General features: G+C 63.5%; 1 protein-coding gene across 1 annotated transcript; it reads right to left on the bottom strand.

Moving 5' to 3' along the window:
* Window positions 1-1,018: 1,018 nt before the first annotated feature.
* On the bottom strand, window positions 1,019-11,707 carry TBX2 (T-box transcription factor 2). The gene is made up of 7 exons (XM_082776323.1): window positions 10,698-11,707; window positions 9,707-9,974; window positions 7,133-7,279; window positions 5,928-6,004; window positions 5,646-5,815; window positions 3,524-4,134; window positions 1,019-2,648 (listed from the first exon to the last, which is right to left on the bottom strand). Exons 1-7 carry the CDS (start codon window positions 11,060-11,062, stop codon window positions 2,202-2,204), a joined length of 2,085 nt encoding a protein of 694 aa, XP_082632449.1. The 5' UTR covers window positions 11,063-11,707; the 3' UTR covers window positions 1,019-2,201.
* Between the last annotated feature and the right edge of the window lie 4,701 nt (window positions 11,708-16,408).

Raw genomic sequence — 16,408 nt, forward strand, 5'->3', positions numbered from 1 at the left:
GGTGCAGCTCCTCCTGAACACAGCGTGGTGGGGAGGGTGCTGGGGGCCAGGGAGCCCCTACACCGCCACACGCAGGCACCAGCCGCATCCCCTGCGTCACTAAAAACAGAGCCCATCGAGCTGGTGCTCCTCCTGAGATGTGTTTATTCGGAAATAGCCCTGCGAGCCTATTTTTGGTAACTCCATTTCCCTCCTCGTGTTCAGGAGGCCCCCACCCTGCCGGTCCCCCCCCCAACAGCGGAAACAGCCACGATGCTCAGCCGAGAACAGCGGCTCCTCTGCCCCCGTCGGGGATCCTGGCTCCAGCTCCTCTCCCCCCGTCGGGGTACCCGGCCCCTGTTCCTCCGGAGCGCTTTTAGGGGCTGGGGGAGGCAGGAAAGGAGCCGGGGTGTCGGCGCGCCCCGTCGGGGCCGGGTCAGCGGCGGGAGCGCGGCGGCACCGGCAGAGGGAGCCCTGCGCACGGCGCTGCGGAGCCCGCACCCCGCGGGGACGCGCCCGCGCCGCCGCCCTGCCGCCGGGCCCATAAATCTTCCCCGTCCCGGGAGAAGGGTAATTGGTGAGGAAAAGGGCTGCCGGGGCCGGCCTCCTTCGCTCCCCGCAACGCCGCCGAGCGGCTCCGGGAGCGGCCGGCGTCCCGTGGGCACGGCCCCGACGGCTACACGGGGCAGCTCCCCCCGACGGTACCGGTGCCGCCTCCCCCCGATGGTGCCGGTACCTGCCCCCCGGCCCCGCTCCGTGCGCCCCATACTGGCAGGGCCCCGCTCCGCACCTGTGGGGGGGGACGGGACGGGACGGGACGGGCACGGCTCGAAGGGGCGGCCCTCCTGAAACCAACAACCAGCAGCGGAGGTTTCCGCTGGGGCGGCCGGGCGCACGTCGGGGCATTCCCGTCCTTCCCCCCCACCCCCCAGCCCCGCACCTGCGGAGGGCGCCGGCCCCGACGGGGCGGCCCGGCCCTGGGCGCACTCCCGCCGCAGAGGCGAAAATGAAAGAGGCGGGAGCCGGCAGGGCTTCTCGGAGTATTTTTTTATTGAAAGATGTGAGAGATTTCATCAAAACTGAACAGACAGACACCCGAGTAACCAGCACGTTTCAAATCATGTATCTTTTTATTTTAAAACAAATATAGAGCACAGTCCTGTGATATTTAAATTTATTATACTTTTTTTAATTTTTGTTCTGGAGTGAAAAATAAAAACCTGAGGTTTATTCCTGCATTCTCTATACCCCGCACTGTAGAGAGATTTTAGTATGTTTTGGATTCATAAGTTTTTTCTTTTTATTATTTTTTCCCTTGCAGAAGTCTGTTAAAGAATTGAACTCTTGCTTTCCAAAAATTGTTCTACCGGTGGCACATGATTGTCCTAGAGAACAGGCGGGATAAACAATATTTTAAAACACAGTTAAAGAAACCAATATCTCCTTCAATCACAAAGAGCTAAATAGTTTTCATTTACAATATATATGTTCATGTAAAATGAAAAAAAAAAAAACTTAAATGCGATGAGTTAAACTCTAAATATTATGTACACACCAATGTACAACTCTGAATAAATTAATACCAATTTGCATATTCTGGGATCCTTATAGCTTATTTACACAAATTACCATTTATTTCATAAATATCTGCCCTGGTACCCACGGGGCTCCCCCCCCGGCCGGTACCAGCTCTGCGTGGCGGTGACTGCGCAGCTCCGCGGCGGCTGCCGAGACGGCTTTTTTCCCGTGTTTTCTTCCTTATTTCTGTTCTTTTTTTATTTATTTATTCAATTTTTCCTCCCTCCCCCCACCCCCCCTTGCACAGACGAGGTTTTGGCCCCGCTCGCCTCCCGTGGGGCTCATAGGCTCGCCCCATCCATTGCCACCCGTCGGGTGCCACCGCATCGGCTCGTCCCCCCCCAGAGCCACCCTGTGCCCCTCTCGGGGGAGCTCAGAGGAGTGGGGGGCGACCAGGAGAAGGGGGAGGGCAACTCCCAGACCCTCACCCAAGGAGGGAGTGAGCCCCATGCTCCTTTCCTTGCTCCTGGCTCCTCGGCGGTGGGGCCGCGTTGCCCGCAGGGCTCCTTCCCCTCTGCTCCAGCACCCCTCGCCCCAGCCACCCCCACCCCCTGCTCTTTAATAAATATTTATACTGTGCTGTACAAAATACCAGTGCTTCTCAGCCCCGTGGGGGGGGACGGGCTCGCTGCCCGCCCCGTCGGTCACTTGGGGGACTCCCTGCCGGGCGACAGCTCCCGCTGGCTCTCCAGCCCGCTCACCAGTCTCTGGATGTTCTGCAGTTCATTGAGGGATTCCTTCAGGGAGCCCTTGGGGGAGGCGGCGGGGCGCTGGCTGCCCCCTTTGTGCAGGGGCACGTCGGGGAGGGGGCTGGATTCCCGGCTGCTGCCCGCCTTGGAGCCCTCGGAGCCGGGGTTGAGGCTGGCGGGGAGGCCGGTGGTGAGCAGGTTGGTGCTGGGTGGGATGGTGACCGGGAGCTGGTAGGGGCTGAAGCGCAGGCGGGGCCGGCTGCTGCCCAGGAAAGGGTTGCGGGAGAGTGGCCCGGCGGCTGCGGCGCTGGTGGCCGGCATGGCCGAGGCGGCCGCCGCTGCTGCCGCCATGTAGGTGTAGGGGTAGGGGAAGAGTCCGCCGAAGGTGGGCATCGGGATTCCCTGCGGAGAGAGAGAGGGGTGAGAGCTGTGCTGGGCCATATCGGTCACCCAGAAAAGGCAAGGCAAAGCTGGGGCACCCTGGTGTCATCTGGAATACAAGGCTGGGCAGCCTAGGAAGGGGTTCAGCTGGGGTCCCCCATCCACTCTGCACCAAAAGGGGTTGGTACCATTGGGCACAAACCCATTGGGGTTACAGCGCCGTACAGCCTGGCCGTGTCCCCACATGCTCCACATCCCCGGCTGCGCAGCATCACAGGGCTCTAACCACATGAAACACGTTGGTAAGTCAGTCTGATAAATGAGGTGTGCTCAAAGATGTCCTTATGCATTTCATCATGGGGACTGGCAGAGGTAAGGCGAGTCTGGGTGTCACGGGAATTGTTCTGGGGCTGGTGGGGAGATGGGGGCTGCTGGATGGGGACAGCCAGGCCAGGGTAGCGGGCCAGGGCTGCCGCTCCCAGTGCTGCCCCTGCCTGTGGTGGAACCCATGACAGCCACAAAAGAATCAGGATTCTTCCTCAGACTGGCTCTGGGGCCATCATTCCAAGTGTCCCCCCATGTCCTGCCCGTGCCACACTAGGCAGCACATCCAGGGTCCCAGGGGATGTCACACTCTCTTCCCACAGTCTGCAGGGGCCATGGGGGAGGCCAGGGGGCACTGACAGCTCCTGACCCCATGAGCACCACACTGGGACCACCTCAGATGTCCCCACAGTGGGGGCAACACTGGCTAGGCCCATGCCCCCAGAGTGTTCAGGTAGTTCAGGGAGTTTTGGGGAAGAATGCAGGAGGAGAGCCTAGGATTGTAGGAGCCTAGTATGGCTCAGGGCCTGGCAGGACAACAAGGATCAGGACAGGGACGCAGGGAGTCTTACCTGAGAGGCCAGCATGTGCTGGGAGAGGTGGAAAGGGAAGGGGGTGGCCGTCCCTGCCGTGCCCGGGGCAGATGAGAGGGCTCCATTCTCCAGGCTGCCCCCACCGGTCACCGAGGCCAGCAAATGTCCCATGCCCATGGCCGAGAAGGCGCCGGGGGCCATGGCGAACTGTCCTGGGTGGATGAAGAGGGGCTGCCCCGCACCCAGGGGGCTGAAGAACTGCTGCCCGTGGAGGCCAGAGAGCGCGAGGCTCTGCAGGTGCCCGGCACTCAGGTGCGGGGGGCTGTCCGTGTGCACCATCAGCGGGGCAAAGGCCTCCTTGCCCAGCCCGCCGCCCTCCGCGTCCTTCTTGCCCGGCTCCGGCTCTTTCCTCCGCCCTTCCACCTTGTCCTTCTCCAGGCCCCGCGCGCCGAACAGGCCCTCGCCGGGGCCCTCCCTGGGGGACGCGCCGTCCTTGGCCTTCTCCGGGCTGCGCCTCTCCTTGCTCCGCTCGTCCAGGCACCGCGGGCTGCCGCGGGGCGTCGCGTCCTCCCCACCGGGGCTGGTGGCCACCGGCCGCTCCTCAGGTGCCTTCTCCACCTCCGCGTCGCTGTCGGCGCCCAGCTTCTCCTCTGCAAAGGGATGGATGGGTTTAGGAACAGCCCAGAGAGGTGAGGAGCGGGTCTTTCACCCTTGAATTAAAGCGAATTAAGCCCCCGCCACCATTAACAGGAGGAACGCTGTAAGGAGAGAGGGCAGAAACAGGCCCTCGTGCCACGGTCACCACGGGGAAAGGGGATTGACAACAGCAGTGCTGCTGCTCTGCCAAACAGGAAAAACATGTTGGATGGAGGACCAAAATATATTACAGCATCGTTCTCGTTAGCTGCAAACTCAAAGCGGGTTGTGGGGCGGGAGATGAAGAGAGCGCAGGCGGGTGGACAGCGCTGGAGGAAATGGTCCTGTATATATTTAATTACATGGAGCTGATCAACAGCGCTCCGTGGATTTATTCCAAATGTGCAGGTTGAGTCAGGTTAAGGAGGCAGTTTTAAGGAAAGAGGTACGCTGCAGGCTTCACTAAGAGTGCTTTAATTTAAAAAAGGCACCGAGCTCTCAGGAGGAAGGGGGAAGAGAGGTGAGGGGATGGGGAGGACGTGGGGAGCAGAGCCTGCCATGGAGCAGGGCCCCATCACACCCCAGCACTGCACCCCGCTCACACTGTGCCCGACCAGCTCTGGCTCAATGGAAAAAAGCCTTTGGTGCCGGCTAGGTGAGGCTCTGCAGGCTGGGGTGAATATTCTGGGAAGCCTTTGAAAGAGGAGAGGGGTGCAATAAACCCTCCCACCGGCTTGGGGCCGGGGGGGGGGGGGAGGCTGCAGTTTTGATGAAGGTTTGCAGGGAATTGGGTTGGTGGAAAGTTTAAAGAGCAGCAGATTGATAGTGCGGCAAGACAAAATCCAGCATCTAAAAACTGCTACGTGGGAACTGCTAGTTTATTTTCATTTACTAGCTTTAAGCCCTGGAGTTACAACATTTTTTCCCTTTCAAACGTATTAATTCTTTCTTTTTTTTTTTTTTTTTTTTTTTCCCCCCGCAGGGCACTGAGCGAGCCATGAAAGGCAGGGCGACGCAGCAGCGAGGCGCGCCGGACAGCCGCATATAGCATACGGCCTGCCTCGCCTTTCCTTCTTGTTTACACTAACGTATAAACAGGAAAATGTTGCAAACCCTAAATGCCATTCGCATTTGCTCGCTGGATCTATCCTGTCCTTTCAACCCCTCGGCTCCCCCCGTGCCCATCTGCACCTTCCCCCTGCGGGTGCAGTTTGCCTCCTACCCCGCAGGAACCTGCAAGCCCCGAGGGGGGGTGCTTTGGAAGCCCCCTGCTCGTGCTCTAAAGGGGACCCCGAGCAGACAGGGGCTCGCTGAAAGCTGCAGCCGTTTGGGGAACCCGCCTGCCCCAGCCCTCCCCACGCCGGGGTGTGCAGCCCTGCTGTCGGGGGGCTGAGAGGGTGCAGGCTCAGCCCTGACGGCGCGGCGGAGACTGGGGGGGATTGGATAGAGAGACTGGGGAGGGGGGATTGGAAAAAAGAGATTGAAGATGGGGATTGGAGAAGGGGGATTGGAGCTGCTGCTTTACCTCTGCCGCTGCCCTTGAGGCGCAGGGGGCTGGGGAGGGCTCCCACGGGGGAGTGCAGGGCGTCACGCACCGCCGACGGCTCGCAGGAGGAGGCGTCCGACTCGCCGCCGTCGCGGTCGGGCTTGCAGGGCTCCTCGTACATCCGCAGGGATGGCAGCGAGAGCTGCTTCCTGGCGGCAGAGAGGCAGCGCTCAGCCCCGGCCCTCCGCGGGTGCGGAGCGGTGCGGGGACCGGGGAGGGAGGGGGGGGGGAAGCGCCGAATTAGGGGGGGGCGCCCCTTACCTCTTCTCCCGCCGGCCATTGCCCGTGTCCCGAAAGCCCTTGGCGAAGGGGTTGTTATCGATTTTCAGCTGGGTGATCTGCGGGGACACGGAGAGGGGCTGCGTGACGCCCTGGCTGCCCCCTCGGGGACCCCGGCCCCGCTCCCCCGGGGCCGTCGGGGAGAGCCCGGGTCGCGGCCGGGCCGGGCTCGCTGCGAAAGGCGCAGCGTTCCCGGTTTAACACACCGCATGCTTTATTAAAAATGATGCTGAGGTTTCGCTTGAATTATTAATAGCGTCTTAATGATAGGAAGTTATTTTTCACGGCCCCCCGGAGGGAAGATGGCGACTGAGCCGCGCTGCGCTGGTTAAAAGCTATTCTTATCCCTCTCCGCGACGGGCTTCTGGGGCCGGCGACATTAGGGCGCTCAATAATGCATGTCTCTGAAATACGGCCCCGAGAGGGGCGCTTTAAAAATGCATGTCTGCCCGGCCCCGGCCGCCCCCCGGCCGCGCCCGACGGGGCCCCCGGCCGCTGCCGCCCGACGGAGCCCACCGGCAGCCAGCGGCGGGCGAGCAGACAAAGTGCTCTTTAATCGATTGTGACTCTTCGCCATAAACTTTACGAGGGAAACAAGCCCACCAGGACCCTCAGACAGAGCTGTCAATTAGCATCAGCAGCCAGGGGTGGAGGTGGGGGTCAGCTTTTGGGTTAAAACACACGCGCGCACGCAGCTCTTGGAGGGGCCAGCGGAGGCTCCGTGCTCCCCACGGGGAGCTCCTGCCTCCCCTGCTCGCGGGAGCGACACTCGCTAAATCACGAAAGCAAGTAAAATCGGTTTTTCTGGCCCTATTTTTCGGTTCCTGCCGGGCCCAGGGCACCTTGTCCAGGAGGCTGCCCAGGCCGGGTGCTGCTCCCTCAGCCTGGGCCTGCGGCAAAGGCTCCCGCAGTGAGGAAAGGTGCGACAGAACCCGGGGGGGGGAATTAATAATAGCACTAATAGCACTAATAACGATATTAGGGTGATGGGTGCCTCCTCCTCTGAGGACTTGGGGTATCAGCATCCTCCTGTTGCTGCCTTTTGGCCACTCTCCCCGCGATGCTCTCCTGCAGCAGCCCTCGGCTTTGGATAGAAGCACGCACAAAGAGCCCAGGAGGGGACACGGGGGGGACAGGAACAGGGCAGAGACGGGGACAGGGACGGGGCAGGGGCTGCCCGGCCGTACCTTGTCGTTCTGGTAGGCGGTGACGGCGATGAAATCGGTCTCGGGGAACACATAGGTGCGGAAGGTGCTGTAGGGCAGCTTGAGGATGTCGTTGGCCCGCACGATGTGGAACCGGGGCTGGTACTTGTGCATGGAGTTCAGGATGGTCTGGGGGGGCGAGAGAGCACAGCCCGCGGCCGCGGTCAGCCCCGGGGTCCCCATCGCTGCCACGCGCGAGTCAAGCTACCTCTCTAAAAAATTGCTTTTTTTTTTTTTTCTCCCGAAAAAAATAAAAATATAATAGTAATAATTCAGCGTGAGGAAGGAATGCCGGCGGATGCCAAAGAGGGAGATTTCTTTTTTGTTTATGTCATTGCACGATCTGCCCCCAAATAAGGAGGTCACGGGGAAGGCAGGCACTGCAACATCTTGGGGAAGGCACGGCAGGAGAGCAGCTACGGGCATCTCCCCGGTTTATTGCAACCCTGAAAACACGAGGCGAATTTTCGACACATTTCTAGCCGCTTTCAATAGTTCCGTCCTTTTCAAAAAATTCCTCTGCCTCGCCACCGAAATAAATAAATAAATACAAATGAAAAAGACCCGAGATTTGCAGTTGGGCGCAGCAGAAAGCCGTGCCAGCGCCTGCGACCTGAAAGGAGCATTTCACTAAGAGCCATGTTAAATTCATGTCTCAGAGCAACGCTGCAGAAGGAACAGACATTTTTTTTTTTTCCAACCAGGTGCCTGAAAAGCTTCGCCAACACCCAGAGCGATTCTCTCCCCTCTGCCTTTGTTAAAAAGCTCGCCCCGAGCCCACCGCGGTTGCGTTGAGGATTTGTGGAGCCCCTGAGCCGCGAGCGGGGCTGCTCCCGAGCCCCTGCCCTCGCTGCCCGCCCCGGCAACATTTTTCCTGCCCGAGAGCGATGGAATAATTCCCCAACCTGCTGTGGTCGGGCTGACACGCAGCCCTCACCGCCCGGAATTGGTAGGGGAACGGCGAAAGCTTGAGTAATTATTGTCAAATAACGCCGGCCAAATGGCTAAATAATTATCACTTCATTTCGTTTTAGAAGGCAATAAAAAAAATCCCCCTTTTTCTAACCCCAGCAATAATCACCTGCTGATGAACTGTCGGGTCGCTATTATATTGATATAATCTACACGGGATTTATCATGAAAATGGTGAAAAGAAAAAAAAAAAAAAAAAAAGTCTCATTCAAGCGTGCAAATCTGCATTCCTTTAAAAAAAATAATCATCCCTCTCTGACCAGATGGGCACTGGCTAAACCCTCATCTCCCAGATTTAACACACTCCGGATTTTGGACAACGGCACGTACCAGAAATCTTTAATTGAAGGAGGCGAACCGTTAAAAACGCTGAACCAAACTACTTTTTCCCAAGTACCAAAAAATGCTATTTATGAGACTCCCTTGCTATCGATTTACCTTGCTGCCTATAAATAGCCTCGCAATGTATTATTTAACAAACACACCGTTTCCTGCCTAAAAAAAAAAAAAAATAAGAAGAAGAAAAATAATAAGAGAGAGGGGAAAAAAGTTTCTCGGGAGCCGCTCCCCGCACCTGGCCGCTCTCCGGGCGCTGCGGGCAGAGCAGCACCGAGGCCTCAGGACCGCCAGTCCCCAGAGCGCAAGGACGGGCCGAGGAACTTTCCCTTTATCGCCCCAAATGCTGGCCCAGACGCTAAGACAGCTCTCTCGTTCGCTGTGATTTTTTCCCCCTCGCCTTCACGCAGGACCCCGCTCCCCTGCAGCCCTGCCCCTGTTTTCTGCAGCTTGCCAACACGCCTCCATTTCTTTCTTTCTTTCTCTCTCCCTCTCCTTTTTTTTTTTCTTTGTTTGGATGGATTTTTTTTCTTTTCTTTTTTTTTTTTTTTTTTTGTTTTGTTTTTGTTTTTCCCCTCCGGGAGGTGATACAGATGTGATCAAGAGGGGAATAAACAGACCCGTTTGGAGCCTTTCAGACCCAGCCAGTGCCGAGCCGCTGCTGCCAACGGCTCCGGCTCCGTTCCCGGCCGCGCAACCCCAGCGCAGGTGTCGCCTCCTCCAGCACCCCTCTGCCCGGCTCGGCTCGGCCCGGCCCGGCCCGCAGGGAGGTCCGGGGCTGCACCTGCCCGGCCGCAACGCCCCAGCCCGGCCGCCCCGTCGGGGCTGCCCTCGCCGCCCCCAGGTTAGCCCCGTCCGCGCACCCCGGGCTGCACCTCCCCGGCTCCTGCTCCCCGCCGAGCCCTGCGGCCAGGCAGAGCCGGCAGGACGGGCTGGGGGGGCGACATGCGGGAGCCTAGGGGACCCCGAGCACCCCCGCAGCCCAGCCCCTGTTCCCCCCGGGGGGAGCCGTCCCCGGGACAGCCGGCAGCAAGGACCGGGGAGGGCTTCGCGACAGCGCGGCCGCTGCAAGGCCCGGCAAGGCCCCGCCGTCCAGCCAGGGCCCGGGCGTGCTTTTGCCGGGGGGAGGAAGCCGGTAAAGCCCCACGGCTCCCCCCGGCCGTGCCCGGTCGCAGCGGGGCCGGGCTCAGCGCCTGGCCCGGGGGGTCCGCGCCCGGGGGCTCTGCTCGTCCCCGCGGCCACACTTACAAAGCCGTGCTTGTCCGAGATGTTGTTGGTGAGCTTGAGCTTGTGAAAGGCGACGGGCTTGGCCATCCACTGCTCGCCGGTGGCCGGGCTGTCGGGGTGGATGTACATGCGTTTGGGCATCTCCGGGTCGGCCTTGCCGGCCACCATCCAGCGGGAGTTGTGGAACTTGTACCGGCAGTCGTCGGCCGCAACTATATCCATGAGCAAAATGTACTTGGCCTTCTTGTCCAGGCCGCTCACCCGCACCTTGAACGGGGGGAACATCCTCCTGCGGAGAGACGCACAGCGGTGCAGGGCGCGGCGCCCTCCCGCCCGGTGCGCGACCCCCGACGGCCGCGGCCCCCGGCCCGGCCCGGCAGCCCCGCACCGCCCGGCCCCTCCGAAACCACGGGGTGTGTTTGGGGGGGTTCTTCAGCTCGCCCCGGGTCTTCCCAGCCTTTGGCACGGCCGGCAGGCCCTGCTCCTTCTCATCCCGCTCGGCTGCGCCCATAGGAGCAGAAAGAGGGGGAAAAGCTCCAAATTCCCTTCCAAGAAATAGGGGGCAGAGCCCAAGGGGGTCCCCGGACCGAGCCCTTTTTCACTGCTCTCCTTTGCCTCCTCCGGGGCCGGCAGCGGGGCCGGGGCCGACCCCGGCGGCGGGGAAAGTTTGGCAGGGGCAGGAAAAGCTGCGGGCGGCGAGGAGCCGCCGAGAGCGGCGTAAACAAATGCAGCGGGGGATTGCGGGAGCTCAATTAGTGCGCACAAATTTCATTTGGGATCGCACTTTAGAAAGTAATAACTGGGGGGGGGGAGGCGGGAGGGATAGCTGGCGGGGGGGTTAAATACCTCCAAAAACTGCCGGCATCGAAACCCCATCGACTCTCGCCCGGGGTGAATTCCCCGGGGCGAGCTGGGCGAGCAGTGGGGAAGGGCTGGGGGCGGGGGGCGAGGGCGCTGCGCAGCCCCGCAGGTGCGGGCGAGTTGCGCGGGGCTGCGCGGGGCCGGCTCTTACCTTCCCGACTTGGTGATCACCATCTCGGTGCCCAGCTTGTGAAACTGGTCCCAAAGCTCTTTGGCTTCCAGCGTCACTTTGGGGTCGTCCTCTACCTCCTCCTCGGGCTCCAGGCTCTTGAGCGAGCGCAGATGGGCTGCCTGGTGGTGGTGTCCCAGGGCCGAGACGTGCAGCCCGGCCTCGGCCGCCCCGGCCAGCCCGGGGTCCGGCATGGGCTTAGCCAGCGCCGCCGGAGGCAGAGCCAGAGCGGGGAAAAAGGAAGGCTGGGCGGCTGCGAGGAAGGCGGACATGGGGAAGTCGGCCGGCCGGGGTGCGTGGAAGGGGTGGTAAGCCATGGCAGTCCCTGGGAAGGCTGGATCTCTCATCGGTGCATCCACAAATCCAGGAGAAAAAGAGGGATTCCCTTTACAAAAACGTGTGTGTGTATTATTGTTATTATTATTATTTTTTTTTTTGTCTCTCCTGCCCAGCGAACTCGCTCGAGTCTCTGGAAGAGGAAGGAAAAATCAACAACAAAAATAAAAAGCGCACAAAAAAAAAAAATGCCGAAAAACAGCGGAACTAGATCTGGAAAAAAAAAAAAAAAAGGCAAAAAAAAAAAAAAGCGAGAGGCAGTTCCCGGCTCCTGGGACTCCCGGTCTGCGGAGGGGAGACAGTAGGTCCTTATTTTTTGTTGTTGTTGTCGCAGCGAGGGAGAGCGAGCGAGGGCAAAAAGCCCTCCCGGCGAAGTCCTTCCCGGCGCTGAACCGGCACCGAGAGCGGGGCGGGGGCGCGGGCAGGGGCGGCCGCGCTGCCCTCACACCCCCGCGGGCCCGGCCTGCGCCCCGGCACCGCTGCGCGCCCCGCGGCCGGCGCTCGGGCGAGGGCTGCTCATGGCTCAAGGAGCCCGGGTGGAAACGGTTAGATCTTGTCGTGATCTCTGTAAAACTGTGACTATCTCACATGTCCTTCCTGCTCTGATCCGCCCGCTAATGAGCCAAGCCCCCTTGATTGCTGATTTTACGCGTTTCAGACCAATTGTGGATCTGCATAGGCGTGGTTTTGACAGCTCCGGCCAAGCTCCGGGCGCGGGGAGGGGGGGGGGGCGAGGAGGGAGGGAGGGAGGACGGGAAGAAGGGAAAAAAAAAAAAAAAAAAGAAAGAAAAAAAAAAAAAAGAAGAAGGTGTCGGAAGCATCGGCAGTAAGAAAACATGTCAACAGAATAAAATATTAACCAATGACAGAGAAAAGTGCTCGAAATCCCACCCCCGGCTCCTTTCCGCATACCGGGTCAGCCCTGGCTGCGCCGCGGCCGGGGAGCGGCGGCCGCCGGTGCGGGGACAGCGCGGAGCCACCGCGGCGGAGCGCGGAGCGGGGCCGGGGGGGGGCCAGGGGGGACCGGGGGCCGCCCCGAAGCTTTCCGCGGCCGCGCAGCCCCGGGCGGGGGCGGAGGGGGGCGGGCGGGGGCGGCGGGTTGGGTGTGGGGGGGGAGTTTAGGGGGGGCCGGAGCTCGGCGGCTGCCGTCTTACGACAGATCCTGGAAAGAGGATCAAGGTGGGGCCCGCCCCGCTCCGCGCCCCGCCGACGGGGCGGCCCGGGCTCGGGGGCGGCCGCCGGGAGCGCGGCCCCGTCGGCGCGGCCGGGCCGTGGGAGAGCTGCAGGCGGCGAGGCCCCGAGCGGCGAGCTCCAGCGCGGGTGAGTGGCGGACACTCGCGCCCTGCCCTCGCCTCCCCCCTCGCCCCGACGGAGGGGTGCGTGTGGGGGGGGGTCCCGCCAGGAGCCGTGAGCGCACGGACGGGGCGCGGACCCCGCCGTCGGGGCGCCCCGCGAGGAGCCGGGCGGGCAGCGGGAGGCCGGGCCCCCGGGGCCGCCCCAGCCGTCGGGGCCGAGGCCCCCGAGGCTGGCGCTGCTCTGGCCGGCCGGAGGGGCTGTTTACCCGGGCGGGGGGAGGCAGATAAGGCGGAGGGGGAAATGCCGGGGCTGTTTGCAGAGGGATTAGGGCCGGTCCCGCCGCGCCGGGGCCCGGGGGGGCGGCGGGCGCGGTGGGTGTCCCCGCGGAGAGGTCCGTTTGGAGATCTGCGCTGATTAACTGAGGGCTGCGGTGGCTGAAGAGGGCCCTGGCGCCAGGCGGCTGAGCCCTCACAATAAAGACCCGTCTCTTGTCACTTCATATTTACCCCCAAATCTTCAAAAAGCGCCCTGCGAGCCTTACAAGGCTCCTGCCCCCGCCGCCTGCGCTGCGGCCAGACGGGACGGGGGGAGCGGAGGCGGGCCCCCTCCTCTGCCCCCTGGCCCGCCCCCCCCCCCAGCCCCACCGCTCCGCGGATGCGCAGCGAGCTGCGGCCGAAGCCGCCCCCGTCCGTGCTCCGGCGGCCGCTGTCCCCTCGGGGCCGCGCTGCGCTGCTCCCCGAGCAGGGCGGGACGCGGGGACCCCCGGATGCCCCCTTCTCGCAGCCTCCTCTCCCCTCTTTCTGCCCCCAACGACGGCTCATCCCGCTGACAGCGAGCCCTGTTCGCTGCCCTCCCGGCGCCGCCGAGAGCTCCGAGCAGAGCCCCGGCTGTCCCCGGGGCCGCTCCCCCCTGCCGCAGGTTCACCTTCGCCACCCGGCCCCCGACGGGGCGGCCACAGCGCGGCTGCTCCGGGGCTGCCCGTGCCGGTCCCGGCCGCCGTGCGGGGCGGTGGGGCCGGTGGGAGGGGGGTGTCCCGCTGACCATTGAACAGGGCGAGGTGGCGAGCGGGGATTGAAATTTAGACCTGCTTTGGACTTTGCTTCCTCGCCACCGCGGAAATGTGCTGACAGCAGCCTTGGCAAAAATGGGGCTTGCTCGGGCTTTTTTTCTTCGTCCCCTCCTCCCCCCCCCCGTTTTGTTTGTTTGTTTGTTTTGTTGTGTTGTGTTTTCCTTCCCCCTCACAAAGCGAACCCGGAGCCTCGCCTTGCCCCACGCCGGGGGCAACTCTCCCGCGGCCCCGACGGCGACCGCGGCCACCTCCGAGGGGAACGGAGGGGCGCAGCCCACCGGGCCCTGCCGGCAGCCGCGGCCACGCCAGGAAAAGTCGCCTCTCCGCCGGCACAGGGCCTGCCGCCCCCCGCCACCGCCCCCCGCACCGCTGTAACACCGCAAACGCCCTCGCCTGCAGAATAAAAACCGATGCAGAGCAGCCTCGTCTCCCCGACCCTCTGTGCTGCGCCCGTCGGGGGGGAACGTGGGGTGGGGGCTGAGGGGGCCGGGCACCGTTCCCCGGCCCCGACGGACCCCAGGAGCCTGCGCCCATGGACGGGGCGGGCGGCGCGATGCGGCCGGGCAAAACCCAACGCGGCCTCGGCAATGAACGGCCCTGGGGAAGGAGAACCGCGGCCTCCTGCCCTGCCCGGCTCTCCGCCACCGAGCGCTCCCCGAGCCGGGGCAGAAGCGGCCGGGACGCCCCGGGGGGACGGGACGGGCCCGGCTCAGCTCGGGGGGGATCGGCCCGGCCCGGTCGCCCCCACGCCCCACCCGCGCCGCCGCGGCCCCGCTCGCTCTTCCCTTTCATCTCTGCCCATCTCCACTCATCATCCCTTTTCTATTTTTAGCCGGTAGACTTAGGCCTTGGCGCCAGGCCGTTTAAGACCTGTCAAAGTCCTTCATATTTCCCTCATGTCACATGGACCTTTCGCTCCCTTCCCCGCGCCATGCGAGGGCCGTAATTTGGATCTGTGAGCTGGTGAGCAAATGCAATTTGCTCTTCTCCATCGCTGTGTTGTCTCCGTGACCCCAGCCAGCAGGACGGCTGGTGTCCTGTCCGGGGCACTTACACAAATTGCGGGTGATTGATGAAAAATAACAATTCTCACAAGCAGCCGGGCCTCCGCCTTCCCCTCCTCCCGGCTCCGCCGCGGCCCCGCGCCCCGGGGCTCGCTCCCCCCGACGGGGCTGCGCGGGAGGGGGGCCCGGCCCGGGACGAAGCCGTCTCCCCGTGCCCGGGGCGAGCCGTCGGGGCCCAATTCCCGGCGCAGATGGCAAGGTTGGGCGCTCCCCTCAGACACACCTGCGGCCACTCGACGCCTCCGCCCGGCCGGGCCGGAGCAGCTCCGCAGGTGCGGGGTGGGAGCTGCATCCCCCGGCCCCGCGGGGAGCCCTTGGCCCCAGCCGCGGACGCGCCGTCGGGTGCCAGCACCCCCGGGACTCTGCGGCCCCACCAGCCCCGGGTCCTTCCAGATCCTACTCGCCCTTCTGCACCCCAACGGGAGCCGCGGGGAGCAGGGCCGGAGGAAGCGGGGAGGGGGCGAGGGGCGGCTCGGAGCCCCGTCAGCTGCTCCGGCCGCGCCTCCCCGGCTCCACCTGGGAACGAAAAACCCCGGGGGTGACGGGGAGAGGCCCCCACCCCGCTCAGGTGCCCGTCGAGGGGCGGCGGCCCTGCAGGCGGGTCGGGGAGGGGCCGGTGCCCGGCACATCCCGGGCAGTTACCGGGCCCCTCTCAGTGGGTTTTTATCCCACACCGGCCCCGGTGCGAGGGGAAACCCGCGGAGCCCCGGCAGACCCCGGGACGCCCCCCCCCCTTCTGCCCGAATCCCCCCCTCCTTTGCCCCCAGACTGTTTAGATTTCTCTCCCGCTTTAAAGAAAATATTTCCAGTAATCCAGATTTCTGGAAAATAACAACACGCGGGGAGACGCAGACACAAACGCCGCTGAAGTTTATCCAGAGTTTGAACCACTTATAAACACATTTCCCAGCCCGCTTGTCAGGGCGGGCGGCGAGTGACCCCGGCCCGGCCGGGCGGCCCACGGGGGGCTTAGGGGGGGGCGCATCCTCCGCGCCCCCCCGCCCTCGTTACCTTCACGCTGCTGTGAGCCGAGCCCCGCCGCTCGTTGATTTTATTTTTTAATTACGGAGCTTCCTCCCTGCGCGGGGGCGGCGTGACCCCCGCCCGGCCCCGCACCCCGGGGCTGCCCGGCTCGCCCCGTCGGGGCTGCCCCGCTCCCCCCGTCGGGGCCCGGCGCCTCGCACGCCCCGATCCCGTTCCCTTGTAGGGTGACGGACCGGGCCCGTGGTGGTTGGGGGGGGGGATCTCGCGGCGTGAAACCCGAGCTGGCACCGCGGGGGGCGGGCGGCAGCGCGGACGGGGCGGGCGGGGTGGGGTGGGCGGGGGGGGGATCATGCAAATCCCTCTGTTTAAAAAACTTCCATTTGAGAAAGTGTGTCACATCCCGGCGCGGGCGCGTAATCCCCGGGTTAATGGCATTATCGCCGCCTCATCGCCGTAATGGGATGGGGCCGGGGGCGAGCGGCGGCCGAGCCCCCCCCCCAACACACACACACCCGGCCCCTCCGCCACGCGTGACGGCGGCTCGGCCCCGACGGGGCGCGCTCCGATCCCGGGGTAGTGGAGCCCCGGAGCCTCGGGGGGCGGCATCGCCGTTCAGGGGTGCCGGGGCCCCGGTTTTCAGCCGGGTTTCCTGAGAGAATCCGGTCCCGGGAGGGGCGAGCAGGAGGCAGCGCGGCGCTGCGTGGCCGGTTCATCTCTTAAATAAAAGAGATTAGCGAACGACGTTATTTGATCAAATAATGCTGTTACGGCTCCCGCCCCCTTCCTTTGCGGGATTAAAAGTGAGGATTTGGGACCGTTGAGCAGTCTGACCTGGATGGCGGCGGGCACAGCAGGGAGGGAGCCAGCGAGCCCCCCGACAGCCGCGGCTCGCCCACGTCGGGGCCCTGCGCTGGGCTCTGCGCTCGTCCCCCGACGGCGCGGCC

Source organism: Aythya marila (genome assembly GCF_965140915.1).
Source record: "Aythya marila genome assembly, chromosome: 20".
NCBI classification, from domain to species: domain Eukaryota; kingdom Metazoa; phylum Chordata; class Aves; order Anseriformes; family Anatidae; genus Aythya; species Aythya marila.